At 35.9% G+C, this 24,809-nt stretch overlaps 1 protein-coding gene across 10 annotated transcripts in view; it reads right to left on the bottom strand.

Annotated features, from left to right (window-relative positions):
* The window catches only part of ADAM32 (ADAM metallopeptidase domain 32), a 170,946-nt gene that overhangs the window by 17,758 nt on the left and 128,379 nt on the right, over positions 1-24,809 (bottom strand). For 5 of the 10 annotated variants that reach the window (XM_042934791.1, XM_042934789.1, XM_042934788.1 and 2 more), the window contains 4 exons: positions 23,198-23,381; positions 20,699-20,782; positions 6,297-6,396; positions 5,557-5,719 (listed from right to left, as the gene is read on the bottom strand). In XM_042934791.1, coding sequence (XP_042790725.1) covers positions 5,557-5,719; positions 6,297-6,396; positions 20,699-20,782; positions 23,198-23,381 — 531 coding nt within the window. Of the gene's footprint in view, positions 1-5,556; positions 5,720-6,296; positions 6,397-20,698; positions 20,783-23,197; positions 23,382-24,809 lie in introns of those variants that run through there. The other 5 variants (XR_006201592.1, XR_006201593.1, XM_042934793.1 and 2 more) reach the window with 2 other exon arrangements.

Here is a 24,809-nt window from a genome sequence, read left to right on the forward strand (position 1 = left end):
GAAAACAACCACTTTATCCATACCTTTTAACCCATACAAAAGTTAATTCAAATCATATATAGGCCTAAATGCAAAACCTAAAACTATAAAACTTTAGAAGAGAATTTTTATGAATTTTGGTTAGGCAAATATTTCCTAGACACAAAACCAAAAACATGATATATAAAAGAAGAAATTCATACATTGGATTTCATCAAAATTTAAACTTTTTGTTCTTTGAAAGGATAAAAAAAAATAAGTCTTAGACTACTCCTAATCTACATATTTGCAAATCATATATATAATAAGACTTATATCCAGAATATATACAGAACACTAAGAATGCAATCATAAGAAAACAACTCATTTAAGAATGACCACAAGATCTGAACAACTCAGGAATAAAAAAGATAAGCCAACCAAAAAATGGAGCCTTCCAGCTGGAACCACCATCTTCCATAGTTTTTCAAAATGACCAACACAAAGGGAAAGAGGAGTGGCACCAGCTATACATTCTTTGCGCCTTTTAGAAAACATGGAGTTGTTCTTTAGCCACACATGTGAATCTACAATTAATATATTTATAGACATCAAGGGAATGGGCACAGTTCAAAACAGAATGTCCCACAAATGTTAACATGGCAAAATTGAGTCTACAATGTACCTAGCATGCTATGATTAATGCACCCAATGAGCATATCAGGCACTCTAAAAGCCGAGAAAGCCTCCTGAAACGCGTGAAGGAAAATGGTCAGAGAAAGAAGGAAGCCAAAAAGAAACGTACTTGGATTCCACTGAAGCACCAATCTGCTCCACCCAGAGGAGCACATTTTGTGAGAATCAACTGAAAGGTGCCTGAGCTGTTGGAACCCATTCCCTATGAAATCATGGCACAATAGGTACAAAAATAAATAAGTAAAAGACTTCTAAACTGTAAGTTAATTAATTAATTACTTAATTTTAAAATGGGCCAAAGATTTGCACACACACTTCTCCAAAAAAGTACATATAACAACAAAAAAACGCAACTGACAATTTCGTTAGTCATTAGAGAAATGTGAATTAAAACCACAATGAGATGCCACTACACACTATCAGAATTGTTAAAATTTTAAAAATAAATATATTACCATATCAAGTGTCAGCAAGAATGTGGAGGAACTAGAATTCTCACATTCTAGTGGCTGGAATATAAGATGGTACAACTGCTTTGAAAAACAACTCAGCACTTTCTTTAGAAGTCAAATATATCTACCATATTGCCCTACCATTTTATTCTTGGGTATTAACCCAAGAAAAAGAAAGCACATATTCCCAGAGATTTGCATATAAATGTCCATAGTGGCTTTACTTATAATAAGCTAAAATATGGAAACAACCCAAACATATATCAACCAATGAATGGGTAAACAAATTATGCTGTATTTGCACAACTGAATACCTATCAGCAATAAAAAAAGAAGTACTGACATACATCAGAACATGAATGAATTGCAAAATAATTACAGTGATAGAATAAACCAGACAAAAATAAAGAGCACATACTGTAGGATTCCATTTATATAAAATTCTAGAAAATGCAAATTAAACTATACTGACAGAAAGCAGTTCAGCAGTAGTCTGAGGATAAAGGAGATGGAAGAGGCAGGAGTGGAGATTACCAAGGAACACAAGGAAGCTTTTGGGCATGACAGATATCTTCATAACCTTGATTGTGGTGATGGTTTCATGAGTTTCATGGGTGTTACTTTTCAAACTATCAAAACATACCAGATTATGCGCTTAAAGCATATGCAATTTACTGTATATCAATTATACCTCAATAAATCTGTATATTTATAAAAAAAAAACAAGCACATAACAACATAGATGAATCTCAAATGCATTATCCTGAGGGAAAGAAGGCAGACTCAAAAGACTACATACTGTACAATTTCATTTATACAAAGTTCTGGAATAGGCAAAACTACAGCAAAAAATACAGATCTGTTAGTGAGAGGAGCAGGAGGTGGAGTTAAGGGAATTTGCGGGGTAATGGAATTGTTCTGCATTTTATTGCAGTCATGGTATGCATATGGATTTGTTACTATGTATTTGTTAAACTCAGAGAATCACACACACTAAGAATATTAATTTTACTATATGTAAAGTATAGCTCAGTTTTTAAAAGCCTCATTCTAGTGTCAAAAGGATAGAAAAAATGGAGGAGGAAGTGGAGGAGAAGGTGATTAATGAAGAGAAGGAAAACAACCATCATCATCACCACCACCATGAATGTCAGAATAGAAAACCCTAAAATATAGGACTTGCAGAAAGATAAAAGAGAGAGGTAAGAGTCAATCATTGAAGAGATCATTGAGAATTTTCTAAAATTGAAGAAAAACTTTATAATTAAAGATTATGCTGAGTTCAGAGCTGGATAAATAAAAACAAATTCATCACAACAGGTAATAATTTAATAACATAAGACTTTGGACAGAAGAATACTTGGGAACCTAACTTAAAGAAGAAATACAGTTTAAGCATAAGGTAAAAATAAATTAAGTCGGCAACAGACATCAACAACAGTACATGCCAGAATTCAATGGCATATCACAAGAGGGCTTACAGAAATAATTGTTCGCCTAAAATTCTATACCCATACAAGAGTGAAAATGAAATAAAGCCATTTTCAGGCATGTAAGTCAAACAGATTAGCACACATAGACAATCACTCTTATAACTACTAAAATTTGTACTTCCTAAAAATAAAATCAAACCTTGCATGAAAAAAGCAGGATTCCAAAAAGAATGGTGATGATTGTGGTATCACAAATGATGCGATTAAATTTCATAATACTATACACTCACACACACACACACACACACACACTCAGAAATGTGTGCATGCAAATGCTGGTAAATATGAATAAGGTCTATAGTTTAATTAATAATACAGTACCAATACCAATTCCGTAGCTGTGAAAATGCACTATGTTAATGTAAGATGTTATTGTTGCCAAAAACCAAATGAAGGATATAAGGAAACTTTTTATATTTCTTAAACTATTTCAAAACAAAAAGTTTAAAATAAAAGAATAGTAAGCAAAGACTTGAGAAATATAATAGGAAATCCTATTAAGTACTGACTAAATATAACAACAACAACAACAACAACAACAACAACAACGAAATAACGCTTATTTGGAGAAAGGTGAAAAGCCAAATTACAAACAGATTGAAGAAGAGAGGTTAGTGTTAAAGGGCTGAGATCCTTGTGTTATTGAGAGGACTACAAATGATTAAATTTAGACATTTTATAACATTATCTATAAATACTAAAATTTAAAGAAAATCATATAAAAATAAAAACATTAAAATTTACCAAGTAATAGAAGAAAAGAAGAGAACAGGAAAAACACAATAAAGAAAACTGATTTGAGGGAAAGGAAAAAAACATGCAAAAAAAAGACGGTAAATAAGAAAAAATAAAATGGTTAATTTCAGTCTAAATTATATGCCATCATATATGAAGCATATAAGCATAACAAACTCCACTGGTGTCTTCCATATAAAGGCCATTTACAAGATACCTACTAAAAACAAAGAAAGATTGAGAATAAAGGATGAGAAAAGACATACTAGGTAAGCCTAAATATCAAAGATCATGTCGGCATAGCAATATAAAACAGTGAGAATAGAATTTAAGATAAAATTATTAATGATAAAAATATAATATGCCAAGAAATCACAACTAAACTGAACATTATGCATTTAGTCACTTCCTCAGAATATATAAAGCAGAAGTGTCAACAATCAGAAGGAAAGCCATGAAATATTGAAAAATTTTATGGGGAAGGGGGGGAATGCCAACATGTGAAAAAATGATTTGAAACAACATAATTAAAAAGTTTGTTTTCAAAATGAAAACAACAAACATGTTATGTCACAATAATTGAAGCATACATACAACCATACAAAAATTGACTTTCATTCTGGTTCCAAAATTTAAGAATAAATCATAGAAACAAGTCTCCCAAAAAGGTAATGAAATTGGAAAATATTTTTTCAGCAATATAAATCAATCTATAATTGGAAGCTAAAGACTACAATTTATTCATAATTTAAACAAGAAATCATACTACAAGTTTCTAACTTTTTGAACTCAATGTCAACTGTACATTAAAAACTGAATATGTCTCCCTCTCTCTCTGCCTCTATCCCACTCACACTGTCTCTCTCTCTCTCTCTCTCTCTCTCTCTCTCAAAAATAAAACTTAAAAACTGAAGACTGTACATTAAATCATATAAAGGGGAAAGTTTTAGCTTTAAAAGTATATGTTGGAAATAAAAAAATGTTGAAAATTAGTTTTTAAGAAAAGCATTAGACTCAAGAAAGCTAAAATTAAAATAGAGCAAAGATAAACAGAGTAGAAAGGAGGAAAAGAACAAAACTTAAGGATAGTAAACACTAAGGAAATATAGAGATCTCAACAAAACCAAAAGTTATATTTTTCAAATTATCAATAAAGTAGAAAAACCTCTGAGAAAACTGCTCATGAAAAATAAAAAGGGAAAAAGAAACACATAAGCAAAATCAGAAGAGGAAACAAATCTATAAAGTGAAATATTTAAAATTATATATAATTCCAAATAATAAAGTATTAATATATAATTCCAGATAAGGCACATGGATACAGCCATATGTAAGCAAAAATATTTAATACCTATCAACTTTCAGTGTAGAGGCTGTTCTCTGCAGAGAGGGAGATAATACTAGAAGGGGATTTCAGCCATAAATGCAATAGTTTATCTCATAAAAGAAACAAGAAAAATATTAACATTTGTTTATTTCCACTGATGGGCAAATGAGTATGTCACCATGTTCTCTGATTTTGTGTTTGAATTACTTTTTTTAAAAAAATTAAAATATGCTACAGGCTAAATTATAAACTTGCTGAATACCTTACCCAGAGAATATTTTTAAAGTTATTTCTTAGATGAAACAGCAACAAAACCTGAAATATGTAATCTGTGATAAGGACTAGAAGGGTGCCTGGGTGGCTCAGTCGGTTAAGCCTCCCACTTTGGCTCAGGTCATGATCTCATGGTTTGTGAGTCCAAGCCCTCCATCAGGCTCTCTGCTGTCAGCGCAGAGCCCACTTTGGATTCTCTATCTCCCTCTTCCTCTGCCGTGCACTCCCTCTCTCTCTCTCAAAAATAAGTGAACATTAAAGAAAAAGGACTAGAAATCTGCATTTCTAATAAATATTTCTGGTGCTTCTCCTGTAGGTAACACAGATCACAATTTGAGAACCACTTAAGTATTTGAAAGCAATACATAGGGATACATTTGAGTTTTTCCTCTGTTAATTTCCAAGGCAATGACTTTGGCAAATTATTTAAACTACACTCCCAAATTTTTGCATCTTTAAAGTGGGGATATTCAAACGATCTCACACAATTGAATGAGATATTTATGTAGTACTCAAAATCCCTGCAAGATGTAAAGTATAGTTGCTGCTCATGATACTGCCTTATATATGGCTAGAGTCAAATGGTACTAAAGTTTAACTTCAGAACACAAATTCAATTTACTCGCTACTCAAGGATTCCTCTTCCTTGGTGAACCACTTTTTTGAACTCTTCCATGAAACAATAGCTATTATGGTTGCTATGATGAGAATAGGCAAAGCAATGTAGAAACCTAGAAGCCACCGGTTCTTTTCAGCCTTCCTAAAAGCTCTTTCCATGATTAAACCTAAAATAGAAATACATTAAAAATCAGAGCCAAAAAATTAAACCATCTACTTTTATTTTCAAGTTGCAGCAAACCAATTTTTGTTGTTATTCAAGAAACATGGAAAAATAATAATATAATTATATAATACTTAGAACTCTCTCTACAACCTCTCATTCTAAAACATTATAAAACAAGTTCCAGGAAATTCCAACGTATTCTACATCATACAGCAGCTGTAGCAAAATCTCACTATAGCACTCTAAGTTGGACCAAAAACTTCAACAATATATAAAGTGGGATCATGTAATTGCAAGGTTATCCAACAAATTTACAATATAGTCTAAAGGAAAAAGTCAATGACATCAGTAAATAAAAATTTTAAAAGATACTGTCAGTTTCAATCATGATATTGAGAGTTAATATTGGAAGAGCAAGATTAAGAAGATATATTTGGTTTTCATTTCTTGAAAATAAGTCTATTTACCTTTTAATTGCAAATATTGGCCTCTAGGTGATAGAAATCTAACTTTGTTTTTGTGAAGATAAGCACTTTGATAATTTATTAACTGAATACGTAAAGATATTAGATACTTGCCCTGTTTCTCAGGCAAACTAGAAGCTTCTCTGCCACGCGTTTCACAAAATGGAGGCCGGTAGCCTTCAAAACAATGGCACGTTTTATTGGAAGTGCACACCTAGGATCATTTTAAAAAACTCAAATGATCATTTAAAACTATTTTCTCGTGAAAAGTAAAATTATCAGATGGATCATCAAGCTTACTTTTGCATTTTGATCTAGTGTAATTTTATTTATTTACAGAGCTAATCCTACAAATCAAATAGTTTGGTTTCTAATGCACACACAAACACACCCACAAATAGTTGGGTTTTTTTAAGCTACAGAGGCTGACAGTATTTGCATTGAGAAAAATTTTAATATTTCAAATATTCACCTGAAAACTTAGTTTTCAATTTCAGAAACACACACTCAAATTCTAATGAAAATAAGACCTTTCCAGTGGTGTCCTGGAGCCACGTAGTATAGCTCCAGAGCTGAATGTGCACATCTCTTCCTATCTCCAAGTTCAGTGACATGCCATAGCTTGAAGTATTTGCAGTTGCAAATGAGCACCTTCCCAACTGCCCTACTCCAGGATTGGGTTGTGTTTTGTTTGCTTGATTTTTAATCCAAGGGATTTTGTACTTCAAGAGGCCATCAGATACTTAGGTTAGAAACTGATGGTTTCTTAAATAAATAAATAAATAAATAAATAAATAAATAAATAAATAGTAAACACCTTTATGGTACTTACTAGGTGTGTGTCTCTATTGTGAACACTTTCTATAGATTTATTTATTAAATCCTCACAACAGCCCTGTGAGGTTGGGACTATTATTATTCCCACTTTATAGACGAAGACCCCAAGGCATAGATATTTAACTTGTCAAAGTCAAATGGCTAGTAAGTGATGGAACAAGGATTTAAACTTATGAGATCTGGTTTCAGAGACCTTGACCTTGCCCATCTGCTATGTTACCTCTCAAAATAATATAAAACATCTCTCAGTTTCTAAGATCTCAGTTTAACAACTTGGATCTAATCCCATGGCTTAAATGTATATGGGGGGGAAGTGTTGTGTTGAGGGTATCCATTACCCCAGCTTTTGTCACACCACCTTTAAGCTGTTTGAGTTTGTGTGTGTGTGTGTTCATGTATTTTTATGCTGAAATACTTCACAGAAGTGAACTTGTCCTTCTTAGGAGATACATGTTGTCAGTTTGTCCTAATATTGTATTGTTATTTTTGGATCACTTGGTTAAGTTGCTGTCATCCAGGTTTTTCCACATGCTTCCATTTGTAATTAATAAGTAATTTGTGAGGAGATAGTTGTTAGATTATGTAAGTATCTGGGTCCTCATAAAACTTTCACCCACTAGTTTGAGCATCCATTCATAACTATTTTACTCCATTATTCCTTCTATATTGATTACACTATAAGGAAGAATTTTCTTTTATCTCCATTTATTTATTCAGTTATTGCTATCAATAATATATAATTGATATGGTCAGATGATTAATAACAAGAATGCCAAGACCACTCAATGGGAAGTCTTATCAACAGATGAGGCTGGAAGAACTGGATATCCAATGCAAAAGAATGAAATTAGACCTTTATGTACAAAAATTAACTCAAAATGGATTAAAGTCCTAACTATAAGACCTAAGACTATAAAACTCCTAGAAGCAAACACAGTGAAAAAGCTTCATGACACCGGACTTCACAATCATTTCTTGGACTAAAAGCACACACAACAAAAATAAAAATTGATAAATGGGTCTACAACAAACTTAAAAACTTTTGTGCATCAAAGGACACAATCAACAGTGAAAAGGTAATCTACAGAACAGGAGAAAAGATTTGTAAGTCATATATCTGATAACAAATTAACATCAGGAATATGCAACAAACTTACACAATTCAACAATAATTTTAAAAATTGGATAATTTAAATGGGCAAAGGACTTGAATAGAAATTTCTGCAAATATGATATACAAATGGCCAATAAGAATATAAATAGATGCTCAACATCACTAGTCATAAGAGAAATGCAAATGAAAATCACAATGATACCAAACTACATCCATCAGGATTACTACTTAAAAAAAAATCACAAACAAGTGTTGGTGAAGATGTGTTGGAATCCTTGAACACTGTTGATAGGATTGTAAAACTGTGAAAATGAAAAACAGTATTGGAAGTTGTTTTTAAAAAAGAGAGAGAGAGAATGACAATATGATCCAGTAGTCCCACTTCTGAGTACATATTTAAAATAACTAAAAGCAGAGTGTCAACATGAAATTTTCACACCTGTGATCCCAGAAGTATTATTCACAAGAGCCAAGAGGTGTAAACAACCCAAATGTCCATCAACAGATTACTACATTAACAAAATGTGGTACATACATACAAGGGAATATTATTCAGTCTTAAAAAGGAAGGCAATTCCATCACATGCTACAACATGGATGAACATTGAGGAAATTATGGTTAACTGAAATGAGCCATAAATGAAAGACAAATACTGTATTACTCCACTTATGTGAGGTATCTAAAGTAGTCAAATTCATCAAAACAGAAACTAGAATGGGGGTTTGCAGGGCTGTTGGAATAAGAGAAAAAAGTTATCACTTAATTGTTTGCAATATTGTGATTTATAAGAAATATGTATTTGGTCATTCAGATGATCAAAACATATTTCTCTAATGTATTTGGTCTTCACCCACAATTCCTGGCTTACAGCTCCCAAAACCCTTAGAATTACCTGTGTTGAGAGAGAGATAAAGGTGTCTTTTGTTATGTGAAATAAGTAAGTTTTGAAGTCACCTAAGAATGGGAGCTGGTTGCCAGTGGAATCCATGTGATTCCAGGTGCCTGTGCCAATCTTCAGGGAGGAAAGAGGGCTAGAGGTTGAATCAATCACAATGGCTGATGATTTAATCAGTTGTGCCTATGTAATGAATCCTTCACAAAAAAAGAAAAAGAAAAAAAAGGATAGGTTTCAAAGAGCTTCTGGGCTGGTAAACATGTAGAGATTTGAGGACAGTGTGCATCCAGAGAGTGGCATGGAAGCTCTGCACCCTTTCCCTATATCTTGTCCTATTCATCTCCTCCACCTGGTTGTACCTGAGTTATATCCTTTTATAATAAAAAAGTAATCTGGTAAGCAAAATGCTTCTCCAAGTTCTGTGAGCCACTCTAGCAAATTAATTGAGGGAATTTTGGGAACCTCTGATTTATAGCCAATCAGGCTGGGGGCCGAGATGGCAGAGCAGCAGGGAACTTTTTTTGCCTCTCTCATCCTTGAACTGCAGCTAGATCAGCGCCAAACCATCTTGCATACCTAGAAAACTGATTTGAGGATTAACACAACAGTCTGCACAACTTGAACCACAGAACTCAGCAGGTATGCAGCGTGGAGACGTAAAATAGGGGAGAGAGAAGCCATGGAGGGTAAGGAGCTATTTTTGCTTGTGGAGAGAAGATGGAGACAGGGGGGAGAGTACAGAAAGCATAACCCCTGAAAGCAGCTGGAGAGAAACAGAAAGAGTGTACTGAACAAAAAAGGGAGAAAGGAAAAAAGGGAAAGGAGAAAGGAGAGGGTTTAAATTCCATTAAGACACTATAAACAGGGAGTGCAGAGTCTGAAACTCTGCAGTTTGATACCTGGCAGAGCTCTGATGGGAAGGGTGAATCCCCAGGAGCAGACAGTGAGGTCCGAGGGGTCCTCAGGCCACAAGGGGAGTGGCAGTACTCCTACTGAGAGGACATCTGGTAGAGGCTGTGTGGCCTCCCTACAAGGCAAAGTTCCCAGCAGACCCCAGAGAATAACCACATTTGCTTGTGTTGGAACAAGGACATTAAGGGTAAAGCCTGGCACCAGATAGCTGTTGGGATTCACCACAACCTCTGAAATGCTGCTGCTATATAATTGCGCAAACTTTTTCTGGGGCAGGCTGACACCTGGCCACAGTCTCTGGGCTATGCAGCAGCACAGTCATGTACACGTACCAGATGGTGGGCCAGCACCTGGCCATTGCTCGGTGAGACTCTCCCAGAGAGGTTCTGAGTGGGTCAAAGCCGCAGGGCCCTCAGAAGTAAGGGATTTGGAAACACAGCCCCATCTGAGATAAAACTCAGGAGGGAGGTGCCTCCTGGCAGATTGACCGCTTGGTCACAGACAGCATAGAGGCAGGGAGTGGATGAAAGCAGGAGACAAAGGAGGGGTGCTTGATTGCCAGTGGGTGAGAGCACAGAGTTCTGATACTAGAGACTGGGTAGCTGGGTGACGCCATTTTTAACCCCTCCCGTGCATGCGCATACATGCCTACGTGCACCACAACAATCCACCCCAATAAACTAAGCAGCACTGTCTAGTGGAGAAGGAAGCCGCTACACCAAGCCCTGCCCAAATGGGTCAACTGCACTCTAGAGGAACACCACAAATCTCTCAGCCTGCTTAGTTTATGGACTATAAACTGCTTCATAGTTTGACTTCTAGGGAAAATTGGATGTAATTTCAATCATATTTCATTCTGTTTGCTGGTACATCTATTCAATTTTTTTTTCTTTTTCTTTGCTTATTCTTTGTGGGAGATGCAAGAGAGAAGCATCAAAGGAAAAGACTTCAAAAGGGAAGGGCTGGAGAAGGTGCAAGGCCTTAGGATATGTTTACATAGCTGACCGAGGCTGTGGCTGGTAAGGAATGCCTAGAGCCATTAACATTGTCCAGGGCCAGATCCTCCTTCACACCTGACCCTTCCTAGTGTTATAGAAACCAATTAACTCAAAATTCACCTTGAAAAGCAAAACCATTAGGTTGATTAACACACTTGCTTAGCTGACTTTATGCACGTAGTCTTTAGCAATTATCCTAATAAAAAGAAGCTGCATTCTGGAGTTGGGGCCTCATTCTAACTTGAGTATGAGAACCTTCACTTAACTGCAATTTGTTTGCAGACTCATCTTTTGCAACTCCAGCCATACTCCCTGCAACAATTCTTGAATACAGAAAGAGAAAAAATTTATTTTTATTTTCCGTTTTTATAAAAAATATTTTAATTTTTTTCTAGTATATTTTTTACTTTTGTAAATTTTAAATCCTATTTACTTTCATCATTTCATTTTGTTCTATTTTACTGTATTCATTTTTTTAAATTTTCAAACATTTTCCTTTTTCTTTCCCTTTTTTCTCTGTTCTGTCAAGCTTCTTTCAACAACCAGACCAAAACATACCTAGGAGCTCACATCCTTCCTTTGATTTTTTGTGTTGTTTTTAATTTTTTAGTTTTAATTTATTTTTTATTTAATTAATTCTTTTTCTTTCTTCAAAATGACAAAATGAAGGAATTCACCCCAAAAGAAAGAATAGGAACAAATGACAGCCAGGGACTTAATCAACACAGATACAAACAAGATGTCTGAATCAGAATGTAGAATCAAAATAAGAATACTAGCTGGGGTTGAAAATAGAATAGAATCCCTTTCTGTGGAGGTAAAAGAAGTAAAAGCTAGTCAGGATGAAATTAAAAATGTTGTAACTGAGCTTAAATAGATAACACGGCGGCAAGGATGGGTAAAGCAGAGCAGCGAATCAGCAATATAGACGACAAACTTATGGAGAATAATGAAGTAGAAAAAAGAGGGAATACTGGTTCATGGTTTTTTTTTCAATCTTTTTAAATCTTCTTCCTTCAATTTAAATAGTTTTTGGGGCGCCTGGATGGCGCAGTCGGTTAAGCGTCCGACTTCAGCCAGGTCACGATCTCGCGGTCCGTGAGTTCGAGCCCCGCGTCAGGCTCTGGGCTGATGGCTCGGAGCCTGGAGCCTGTTTCCGATTCTGTGTCTCCCTCTCTCTCTGCCCCTCCCCCGTTCATGCTCTGTCTCTCTCTGTCCCAAAAATAAATAAAAAACGTTGAAAAAAAATGTTTAAAAAAAAAATAAATAAATAAATAAATAAATAAATAAATAGTTTCTATTGGTTTATCTTTAAATTTACTGATATCTTCTATTGTGTCTGTTGAGCAGTTAATCCCATTGATGGAATTTTTCATTTCAGTTATATTTTCCCATCTCTAGAAATTATATCTCCCATTCTCTTATTATTATGTTAATATTTTTTAACTCCATGAGAATATTTATAGTCCATGGGGGAGGGGAAGAAAAAAAAAAAGAGGTTAGAGAGGGAGGGAGCCAAAACATAAGAGACTCTTAAAAACTGAGAACAAACTGAGGGTTGATGGGGGGGGGGAGGGAAGGGGGGTGAGTGATGGGTATTGAGGAGGGCACCTTTTGGGATGAGCACTGGGTGTTGTATGGAAACCAATTTGACAATAAATTTCATATTAAAAAAAAAGTTCCTATCAGGTAATTATATCATTTTAAACATTGCAGGGTACATTTTTATTGACTAATTTTTTTCTCCTTATAGGTTACATAATTCTCCTTCTTGGCATATTTCCTTATTTTTAAGAATTTTATGCAGGATATTATTGATATTGTAGAATATATAGATTTTATAGTTTCCCTTTAAAGATTGCTATACTTTGTGCTGGGAGACAGTTAAATTACCTGCAAAGCAGTTTGATAAGGATTATCTTTAAGTTTTTATAGGGCAGATTTAGAATATCCTTTTCTCTAGGGCTAACTTACTGCTACTGTTGCTAGTAAAACAACGACTTTTCTGAGGTCTCCAGTGACTGTTCCAAGTTTTCTATAGTTTAGTAAGTTATATAAACAGAAATGAATGTGCAAATATTATTAACTTCCCTACACATTAAATGTAATTGGGAAAGATCCCCATAAGCCATACAGAGAAAGACAGATACCATATGGTTTCACTCTTATGTGGATCCTGAGAAACTTAACAGAAACCCATGGGGGAGGGGAAGGAAAAAAAAGAGGCTAGAGTGGAAGACAGCCAAAGCATAAGAGCCTCCTAAAAACTGAGAACAAACTGAGGGTTGATGGAGGGTGGGAGGGAGGGGAGGGTGGGTGATGGGTATTGAGGAGGGCACCTTTTGGGATGAGCACTGGGTGTTGTATGGAAACCAATTTGACAATAAACTTCATATATTGAAAAAAAAATAGGGAAAGATCCCTAATCACACTAAAAACAAACAATGGAATATGAAGAAATAATTTTAACAAAGTATATTCAACATCACATGAAGAAAACCACAAAACTTTCCCAATATTATAACAAAGATTTGAATAAATAATCCGAGAGAATAGTTAGAAAACTTGACATATCTAATATTAATTTGTAATTGTTTTTTACCAATTGCTATAAAACATAAAATAGTATTATACTATTGTGAGAATAGTCAGGTCAATAAATAAGACAGCCATTATACATATCAGACAAATGATAATATACATAGCACCACATCTTAGACACCACATGGAAATTAGAAGCTTAGTGGGCAAAAGGTAGGAATAGTTTTCTTTCTTTCTTTTTTTTTATTAAAATATATCTATCAGGAGCACCTGGTGACTCAGTTGGTTAAGCATCCAACTCCTGATTTTGGCTGTCATGATCTCACAATTTGTGAGATTGAGCCCAATGTCGGGCTTTGAGTTGAGAGCATGGAGCCTGCTTGGGATTCTCTCTTACCCTCTCCCACCCCCTAAAATAAATAAATAAACATTAAAATATATCTATCAAGATGAGGTTACAATTATAATTCTCTTATTGTTTTTTTAAATGAGAGGGTTTTTTAAGCTTATTTATTTTGAGAGAGAAGAGGGAGAAAGTGGGGGAGAAGCAGAAAGAGAGGGAGAGAACCCCAAGCAGGCTCCACACTGTCAGCATGGAGCCCAACATAGGGCTGGAAATCACGAACCATGAGATCATGACCTGAGCTCAAATCAAGAGCTGGATGCTTAACCAACTGAGCCACCTAGGTATTCTGAGGCTATAATTCTTTTATATGACAACCATAACACCAAACCAAATATTTCAACTATACAAACACAATACACATACAACATATTTTAGGTTTCTATTCTTTAAAATAGTATTTGAAAAAATTTTTTATAATAAATTGAACTTAGCACTGGATGTATAAATAAGGTTTTTTAAGATTCATCAGTATCAAGAGTCAGTCAACATGGCAGAGAAGTAGGGGGACCCAAAGTTCCCTCATCCCTCAAGCACAGCAGTATTGAGGCCAGAAGACTGGAAATTCCAGGAATCTGGGCAATGGAGTGACAGAAACATCTCTAGGGGCCCACAGGGACAACTTGGTGGGCCATAGGTGGATGACTGCGAACCGGGAGAGAGAAAAAGGGCAGTGTAGGCATGGAGGGGAGGGATCCCCTTCTGTGGAGAGACAAAAGTAATAGAAAGAGAGGTTGTGGAAGTGTAGGATTATATTTGGACAAGAGGAAAACCACAAACCAAGGAATGGAAAAAACAGAGAAAGAACCAATTTCTAACTGTGAGGCTTTCTCCGCCCTACTCAAGCACCTGGGGAGGAGGGGAACCAGCCTTGGGTTCCATAGCTAGCTCCCAGGTGCAGTTGGAGAGAGCAATCCTCTCCCTTGAGTGCTGTGGGAAGAAGGCAAACAGCCATTCAAAAGACAAAAGACCCTGCAGGCCCCTGCCACACAGAGGACCTTTGTAACAGTACCCAGAGTGACAGTACACTGGAACTGGGACACATGGAGTGGGATCCTTCAAGACACAGGGGTTTGAATCCCAGCCGAGTGCCAGGGAAGTGCAGGAAATGGTGGAGCGGACATAGAGGTCCACTTGCGCCCAGTCAGCACTGTGAGGAACTAGAGGCCATTAGTCAGTGGGCTGGGAAGAGTGGCACTTCTCTGGAACCAGGGTGCATGGAGTGGGATCCTTTCAGACATCGAGGTTTGAATCCCAGTCAAGCACCTAGGAAGTTCAGGAGACTATGGAGTGGAACAAAACCAGCCTGCTCCTGCCCATGTTGCACTGTGAGGATGATCTGAACAGATTGGTTTGGGACCCCTGGTCCAGGGAGGAGAGACTGGGGTGTCACCATTTTTCTCCCCATCACCAACAAAGCAGGGTTTCAGGGAACAGACAGTGGGCGCACAGTGGAGGCAGGACCTGCCTACACCAAACCATGCCTCTCTGTTCCTGGTAACTATGTATCTAACAGAGCAGGATTGACACTGACCAAACCAGACAGTCCCTCCTCCAGACCAGCACAGGCACTGGTTCCAAGGCACCATCAAATATCAAGTATCGAGTGGTTTTACATTCTCTGATTTGGTTCTTGGTCAATTCTTATTTGTGTGTGTGTGTGCGTGTGTGTGTGTGTGTGTGTGTGTGTGTGTGTGTGTGTGTGTTCTTCCTTTTATTCCTCTTATTTCTTCCATTCTCTAGTCTGATTGTTCTGGTTGTTGGTTTGTTTAAGCAGACATTTTGAATCTATTCCTTTTATAGCTCTTCTGTATCTCCTTATTTATGTTCCTCTTTCTCTCTATGGACTAAGCCCTATAGTTTCTCTGATTCTCTGCCTGGTCAATTTTTTGTTTGTTTTCCTTTACCCCACCTCAGTAATTTCTCTCTTTCTATGGGACAAGGCCTCTTCCACCACCACCACCCTTTTTAAAAAAATTTTTTCCAGGGATACTTCAACAAATCAAAGCACATGTGGTGGAAGGACCAAACCACCACTACAAGTAGGGAGATAAAGCAACCAGAGTCTCAACAACAGACAGCATGAAACACACTCCAAAAATACCTCCTGAAGGGCCAGACCCTGGACAGCATTATGACCCCTTTTTAATATAGTAGTGCTTGCAGGAGCAGGACTCATAGCAAACTATTAAAACACAAAAGGGACAGAAAACTAGTCAATATTATGAAATAGAAGAATTCTCCTCAAAAGAAATTCCAGGAAGAAGTGACAGCTAGAGAATTGCTCAAAACAGATATAAACAATATAACTGAGCAAAAATTTAGAATAATAGTCATAAGATTAATTGCTGGGCTTGAAAAAGCATAGAAGACAGCAGAGAATCTATTACTGCAGAGATCAAGGAACTAAGAAATAGTCATGAAAAATTAAGAAATGCTGTGAATGAGGTACAAAATAAACTAGATGCAGTGATAGCAAGGATAGAGGAGGGAGAGGGGAGATTAAGTGAAATACAAGATAAAATTATGGAAAATGATGAAGCTGAGTAAAAGATAAGAAAATACTAGACCATGAGGGGAGAATTGGAGAACTAAGTGATTCAATGAAACATAATATCTGTATCATAGGAGCTCCAGAAGAAGAAAAGAGAGAGAGAGAGAGAGGGGCAGAAGGTTTACCGGAAGAAATTATAGCTGAGAACTTCCTTAATCTGGGAAAGAAAATGGACATCCAAATCCAGAAGGCACAGAAAACGCCCTTCTAATTTAACAAGAATAGATCTTCTCCATGGAATATCATAGTGAAACCAGCAAATTACAAAGATAAAGAGAGAATTCTGAAAGCAGCTAGGGACAAATGGGCCTTAACTTACAAGGGTAGACACAACAGGGTACTAGCAGACCTATCCACAGAAACTTGGCAGGCCAGAAGGGAGTGGCAGGAAATATTCAATGTGCTGAATAGGAAAAACATGCATCCAAGAATCCTTTATCCAGAAAGGCTGTCATTCAGAATAGAAGGAGAAATAAAGACTTTCCCAGACAAACAAAAACTGAAGGAGTTCATGACCACTAAACCAGCCCTGCAAGAGATCCTAAGGGGGGCTTTGTGAGTAGAATGCTGCACAGACTACAAAGGACCAGAGACATCACCACAAGCATGAAACTGAAACATAACACAATGACACCAAATCCATATCTTTCAATAATAACACTGAATGTAAACAGACTAAATGCTCCAATCAAAAGACATATGTTATCAGAATAGATTTAAAAACAAGATCCATTTATGCTGTCTACAAGAGACCCATTTTAGACCTGAGGACACTTTTCAATTGAAAGTGAGGATGGAAACCATCTATCATGCTACTGGAAGTCAAAAGAAAGCTGGAGTAGCCATTCTAACATCAGACAAACTAGATTTTAAACTAAAGGCTGTAACAAGAGATGAAGAAGGGCATTATATCATAATTACAGCGTCTATCCATCAAGAAGAGCTAACAATTGTAAATGTTTATACTGCCAACTTCAAAGAACCCAAATACATAAATCAATTAATCACAAACATAAGCAATCTTATTGATAGGAATGCCGTAATTGCAGGTGACTTTAATACTCCACTTAAAGAAATGGAAAGATCATCTGGGAAAAAAATCAATAAAGAAACAATGGCCTTGAATGATACACTGGACCAGATGGACTTGACAGATATATTCAGAATCTTTCATCCAAAAGCAGCAGAATACACATTCTTTTCACATGCACATGGAACATTCTCCAAAATAGAATCATGTACTTGGTCACAAAACAGCCCTCAATAAATATAAAAGAGATAAGATCATATGTTGTTCTGATCACAATGTCATGAAACTTGAAATCAATAAGAGAAAATTTGGAAAGCCTCCAAATGCATGGAGGTTAAAGAACATCCTACTAAAGAAAGAATGACTCAACCAGGCAATTAAAGAAGAAATTAAAAAATATATGGAAGCAAATGAAAATGAAAACAGGACAGTCCAAACCCTTTGGGATGCAGGAAAGGCAGTCCTAAGAGGAAAGTACACTGTAGTCCAGGCCTATCTCAAGAAACAAGAAAAATCCCAAATACAAAATCTAACAGGACACCTAAAGGAACTAGAAGAAGAACAGCAAAGAAACCTCAAAGCCAGCAGAAGAAGAGAAATAATAAATATTAGAGCAGAAATAAACAATATAAAATCCCAAAAAAATAGAATATATCAATGAATCTTAGAGCTGGTTTTTGAAAAAATAAAATTGATAAACCCCTAGCCAGACTCCTCAAAAAGAGAGAGGACCCAAATAGATAAAATCATGAATGAAAGAGGACAGATCACAACCAACATCATAGAAATACAAACAATTATCATAGAATACTATAAAAGTTATATTCCAACAAACTGGACAACATGGAGGAAATGGACAAATTCCTAGACACCCACACACTAACAAAACTCAGAGGGGAAGAAACAGAAAATTTGAACAGGCCCATAACCAGCAAAGAAATTGAATCAGTTATCAAAAATCTCCCAGCAAATAAGACTCCTGGGCCAGATGGCTTCCCAGGGGAATTCTACCAGACATTTAAAGCAGAGTTAATACCTATCCTTGACAGCTTGAGAGCTGTCCCAAAAAGTAGAAATGGAAGGAAAGCTTCCAGACTCATTCTATCAAGCCAGCATCACCTTGATTCCCAAACCAGACAGAGAACCCCCTAAAAAGGAGAATTACAGGCCAATATTCCTGATGAACATGGATGCAAAAATTCTCAACAAGACACTAACAAATTGAATTCAACAGTATATCCAAAGAATTATTCAACACAATAAAGTGGGATTCATTCCTGGGATACAGGACTGGTTCAATATTCACAAATCAATCAGTGTGATACATCACATTAAGAGAAGAAAGGATAAGAACCATATGATCCTGTCAATAGATGCAGAAAAAGCATTTGACAAAATATAGCATCCTTTCTTAATAAAAATCCTCAAGAAGCTGGGATAGGAGGAACATACCTTAACATCATAAAAGCCAAATATGAAAAGTCCACAGCTAATATCATCCTCAAGGGAGAAAAACTGAGAGCTTACCCCCTGAGATCAGGAATCAGCAGGAATGTCCACTCTCACCACTGTTGTTTAATATAGTGTTGGAAGTCCTAGCCTCTACAATCAGACAACAAAATGAAATAAAAGGCATCCAGATTGGCAAAGAAGTCAAACTTTCACTTTTCACAGACAACATGATACTCTACATGGAAATCCCGAAAGACTCCACCAAGAAGCTGCTAGAACTGATACATGACTTCAGCAAAGTCGCAGGACACAAAATCAATGTACACACCATAAATGTAAATAGCATTTATGTACACCAATAATGTAGCAACAGAAGAGAAATCAAGAAATTGATACCATTTATAACTGTACCAAGAAGCATAAAATGCCTAGGAATAAACCTAACCAAAGTTGTAAAAGATTTGTATGCTGAAGACTATGGAAAGCTTATAAAGGAAATTGAAGAATACACAAAGAAATGGAAAAACATTCCATACTCATGAACTGGAAAAACAAATATTGTTAAAATGTCAATACTACCCAAAACAATTTACACATTCAATGCAATCCCAATCAAAATTGCACCAGCATTCTTCTCAAAGCTAGAGCAAACAATCCTAAAATTTGCATGGAACCACAAAATACCCTGAATAGCCAAACTGGGATCTCATCAAGATAAAAAACTTCTGCACAGTAAAGGAAACAATCAGCAAAACTAAAAAGCAACCGATGGAATGGGAGAAGATATGTGCAAATGACATATCAGATAAAGGGTTAGTATCCAAAATCTATAAAGAACTTATCAAACTCAACACCCAAAAACCAAATAATCTAGTGAATAAATGGGCAAAAGACAGTAATAGGCACTTTTCCAAAGAAGGCATCCAGTTGGCAAACAGACACATGAAAAGATGCTCAGCATCGCTCATCGGCAAGGAAATACAAACCAAAACCACAATGAGTTACCACCTCACATCTGTCAGAATGACTAACATTAACAACTCAGGAAACAACAGATGTTGGCAAGGATGCAGAGAAAGAGGATCTCTTTTGTTCTGCAAAAGCACTGGGAAAGCAAACTTGTGCAGTCACTCTGGAAAACAGTATGGAGGTTCCTCAAAAAATTAAAAATAGAACTACCCCACAAGCCAGCAATTGCACTACTAGGTATTTATCCAATGGATATAGGTGTGCTGTTTTGAACGGGCATTTACACCCAATGTTTATAGCAGCATTATCGACAATAGCCAAAGTATGGAAAAAGCCCAAATGTCCATCGATAGATGAATGGATAAAGAAGTGGTGAATGTATACAATGGTGTATGTATACTCGGCAATCAAAAAGAATGAAATCTTGTCATTTGCAACTATGTGGATGGAACTGGACGGTATTATGCTAAGTGAAATTAGTCAATCAGAGATAGACAAATATCATATGACTTAACTCACATGTGAAATTTAAGATACAAAACAGGTGAACATAAGGGAAAGGAAGCAAAAATAATATAAAAATAGTGAGGGGGACAAAACAAGACTCTTAAATATAGAGAACAAACAGAGGCTTGCTGGAAGGGTTTTGGGACGGGGGATGGGCTAAGGGTATTAAGGAATATACTCCTGAAATCATTGTTGCACTATATGCTAACTTGGATGTAAATTTAAAAATTAGTTAATTAATTAATTTTTTTTAAAGTGTCCAAATAGATGTAATTTGGGGAAACAAATTTTGTGCTTACTTACTCCATGTCCGTTGCACTTTTTTGAACAGACAGATGATTCAGACTTAATTATTCTTGATTCTACACATTCACCATTTACACAGATCTAAAAAAAGAAAAAAAAATCTTTTTTCCATGTTAAAGGAGTCCAGCTGCCTTGACATAAAAGTCAGTAATTTTATACCATAAGACCATAAGTGTTCAATGTAATAAATTTCCATCTAAGTATTGCTTTTGCTGTAACCTGCAAATTTTTATGTTGTGTTTTCATTTTCATTTAGTTCAAAATATTTTTCAAATTGTCTTAAAATTTCTCCTTTAGCACATTTAAAAATGTGTTGTTTAATCTCCAAGTATTTTGCAATTTTTCAGATAAATCTAATGTAAATTATGGACTGGGTGATAATGATGTGTCAATGCAAGCTCATCAATTGTATCAAATGTACCACTCTAGTGGGGGATGTTGATAATAGTCTTATGCTTATGTGAGAGCAAGGGAGTATATGGGAACTCTGTACCTTCCTTTCAGTTTTGCTGTGGGCCTAAAACTGCTGTAAAAAATTCGTTTTAGGGGAGTCTGGGTAGCTTAGGCTGTTGATTGTCTGACTTCAGCTAAGGGCATGATCTCGTAGTTTGTGGGTTCGAGTCCACATCAGGCTCACTGCTGCCAGTGCAGAGCCCTCTTCAGATCCTCTGTCTCCCTCTCTCTCTCTCTGCCCTTCCCCCACTCATGTTCTCCCCCCCCCTCTCTCTCAAAAATAAATAAACATTTATTTTTAAAAATTAGCTAAAAAAATAATTCAATGTAGGGAAGTGAGAGATACAAATAAGACCAAAAAAAATCAGGTTCACATAACCACTTATAATACCCTGAAATCTAACAAAACTATTCCTAAGAGCACAGTTAAAAGAATATGCTGTATTTGTCACATATATCAAAAGTTTGCATCGAAAGAAAATCAATTCAATATAATCAGGACATATAGTAAATTTTCCTCAAATATGAATTATTATTAGAATTCTCTAATAAAGTTGATAGGAATTTTTATTAAAATATGCTATACATATCTAAATTATATTATGGAATGTATGAAACATCCAGATATAATCATTCTAAGTTTAAAGTGTATTAATCAAAGGATTAAGGATACATTACCAACTCCAGTATTTACAGCAATATCAACTACTCTAAGATACAGTTTTCTTATCTGAGTACAAATCATACTTTTTCTAAAGCATTGAGATTTGTTTTGAAGTTAAAATGGGATGTAGTATGTGAAAATGATTTCCTTTTAAACGTTAAAGCACAGTACAACTCTTCAAAAAAATAGTTTTAGGGGTATCTGGGTGGCTCACTCAGTTGAGTGTCTGACTTAAAAAAAATAGCCTCACAAAACACTTTCTAAATGCAAACAAACTAACAATTCTTTTAAACCTTCACTGTGTTGAGTTTTCTCATTAGTTCTTGGCCTTGATGGTGTGTCTAAAACTCCCTTTGAGTGTAGTATCTATTGCATGTCTGCCTCAGTTGAAACTGAGATGAAGAGTCCTGTTATATTAGGATGCTACTGACAAAAAAAGTTGCCAAGAAGGTTTCATCAATGTGATTTATAATATCATTAAAAACTATCTGGTAAAATGTGTTTTCATACATTAACACTGAGAAGAACTGTCCATGTTATAAAATGGATTCTATTCTTACTAAATTATCGACTGAATAATACCAAATCATTTGTTGACTATGTTTCATTTTTTAGTTGTTTTGGCTGCAAAGCCAAAATATAGCTACTGAGCTCCTTGGTATATACATCCTTTAAGGAGGCATTTAAGGCCTACACTAGATTATCATTCCTCATAAGCAAGGATCTGGCCAGGAATTAAATGAAATGTTCAAGTAAGTTTATTCCTCCTATGTTTTCTCCAGATTTGGGTTAGCCTCAAACATAGTTAATTATAATAATCAATAATAATAGCCAATCTACATTTAGCTGTATGTGCCAGGAATCTCATTTAATCTTTGCAATAACCCCATAGAGTAAATGCTATTACTATCACCACTTTACATCCAGTTGTGGCATCTCAGACTGGTTAGGTTACTTGCAGAATGTCAAAAAATAAGAAGTTTTGAAGAATTGATTCTAAGAAGCCTGATCTAAGTGGTGCTCTTATCTACTGGGCTACGAAGAGACATATATTACTAAGGGGGATTTCTTCTTTCTTCTCTAAGAAGAAAGGTGAATTTCCATGCAATGGAGTACTTAACATAGTCACAAGATAGTTCCCCTCACACTCCAGTTCCAAAACACTTGGGAGTTTCCTTGGTCACAATACTGAAATTCTGAAGAAGATGAAACATTCCTATTGCCCTCTTAATATCTGGAGACAAAATGAAGCTTATTCATTTTCTCCTTATCCAAATATTTAAAGTTACATAGAAATGAACTGAAATTTGATACTTAAATGAAAATATTAAAGAAATTAATAAAACTAGATTTAAAAAAATAGATTTTAAATCATTTACCCTCCCTTCATCACAATGAGAACCATTGGAGACTTTCATTGGATCTTGATTTGCATTAGGCAATCTGTAGTCTATGGTTATACATAAATTATTTCGTACAAAAGCATAAATCACAGCACCATTTTCTTTGCGAAAAGGAATTCGTGTAGGGTAAGTACAAATTAGTCTCCCACATTGAAGATTCCTGCATAGTAAAATTATATGATTATTACACATTAGGTATTTGTTAGGAATTTGTTAGAAATGCTTCAGATTTTCTTTCTTTGACAAAAAAACCCAAAACAAAACCAAGTACAGCTCTCCATTTATGGCAAATGTAACTAGGGAAAATGTAACATTTTAACACTAACATTTAAAGTAAATACTCCAGAGATGCCTGGGTGGCTCAGTTGGCTGAGCGTCTGACTTTGGCTCAGGTCATGATCTCACAGTTCATGAGTTCAAATCCTGTGTTGTGCTCTGTGCTGACAGCCTGGAGCCTGGAGCCTGCTTTGAGTTCTGTGTCTCCCTCTCTCTCTGTCCCTCCCAATGCACACTCCTTCTCTCTCTCTCTCCCTCTCTCTTTCTCTCTCAAAAATGAATAAATATTTTAAAAATTAAAAAGAAAATCACTCTGCAAGCTTATCTTTCAATGCTGCTAATGAAAGGTCTTTTATTCACTGTGAAGAATTATATACTTACTGTCAAATAATCAATTCACTCAAGTATCTCATATCCCTCTGTAGAGGGACAGAGTGATAGTTGTTACTCTTAACCTCAAGGACCTTACAGTTTAATACTAAATGTAATATAAATCCCATTAAAAGTGCCACAATAAATTAATTCTCACAGAGATTTAAGATGAGGACCCATTCTAACTTAGCAATTAGGAGAAACTTCATAGAGAAGATGATTCATAAATCTAAGTCAAAGTTTACAAATTAGTAGAATTTCAATAGCCAGAGTAAGGTATTTCTATTTTTTTAACATTTATTTATTTTTGAGAGAGAGAGAAAGAAAGTGAAAGTGGGGGAGGGGCAGAGAGAGAGGATAGACACAGAATCCAAAGCAGGCTCCAGGTTCTGAGCTGTCAGCACAGAGCCCAGTGCAGGGCTTGAACTCATGAACCGTGAGTTCATGACCTGAGCTGAAGTCGGACGCTTAACCAATTGAGCAACCCAGGCACCCCAGAGTAAGGTATTTCCAAACAAAATTAACAGCATAACCAACCAAGGAAACAAAACTATGTGGTGTGTTTACCAGTGTACAAATTCAGTAAGTACAAGGGCCATGTATGCTTACTAATGAGTATCTAGTTCAGTGTCCAGCACATAGCAGATTCTTTTAAAATGTACATTTTTTAATGTTTATTTGTTTTTGAGAGAGAGAGACAGAGTGTAAGTGGGGGAGGGGCAGAGAGAGAGGGAGACACAGAATCCAAAGCAGGCTCCAGGCTCTCAGATGTCATCACAGAGCCTGGCATAGGGCTCAGGCTCACCAACCATGAGATTGTGACCTGAGCCAAAGTCTGACACTTAAGCGACTGAGCCACCCAGTCACCCCAAACAGTAGGTTCTTAATAAATGTTTAAAACAAATTAACGACCAAACTATCAAAAATCTTGCTTTTCAAA

The sequence above is a fragment of the Panthera leo genome, chromosome B1 (genome assembly GCF_018350215.1).
Source record: "Panthera leo isolate Ple1 chromosome B1, P.leo_Ple1_pat1.1, whole genome shotgun sequence".
Classification (NCBI taxonomy): Eukaryota; Metazoa; Chordata; class Mammalia; order Carnivora; family Felidae; genus Panthera; species Panthera leo.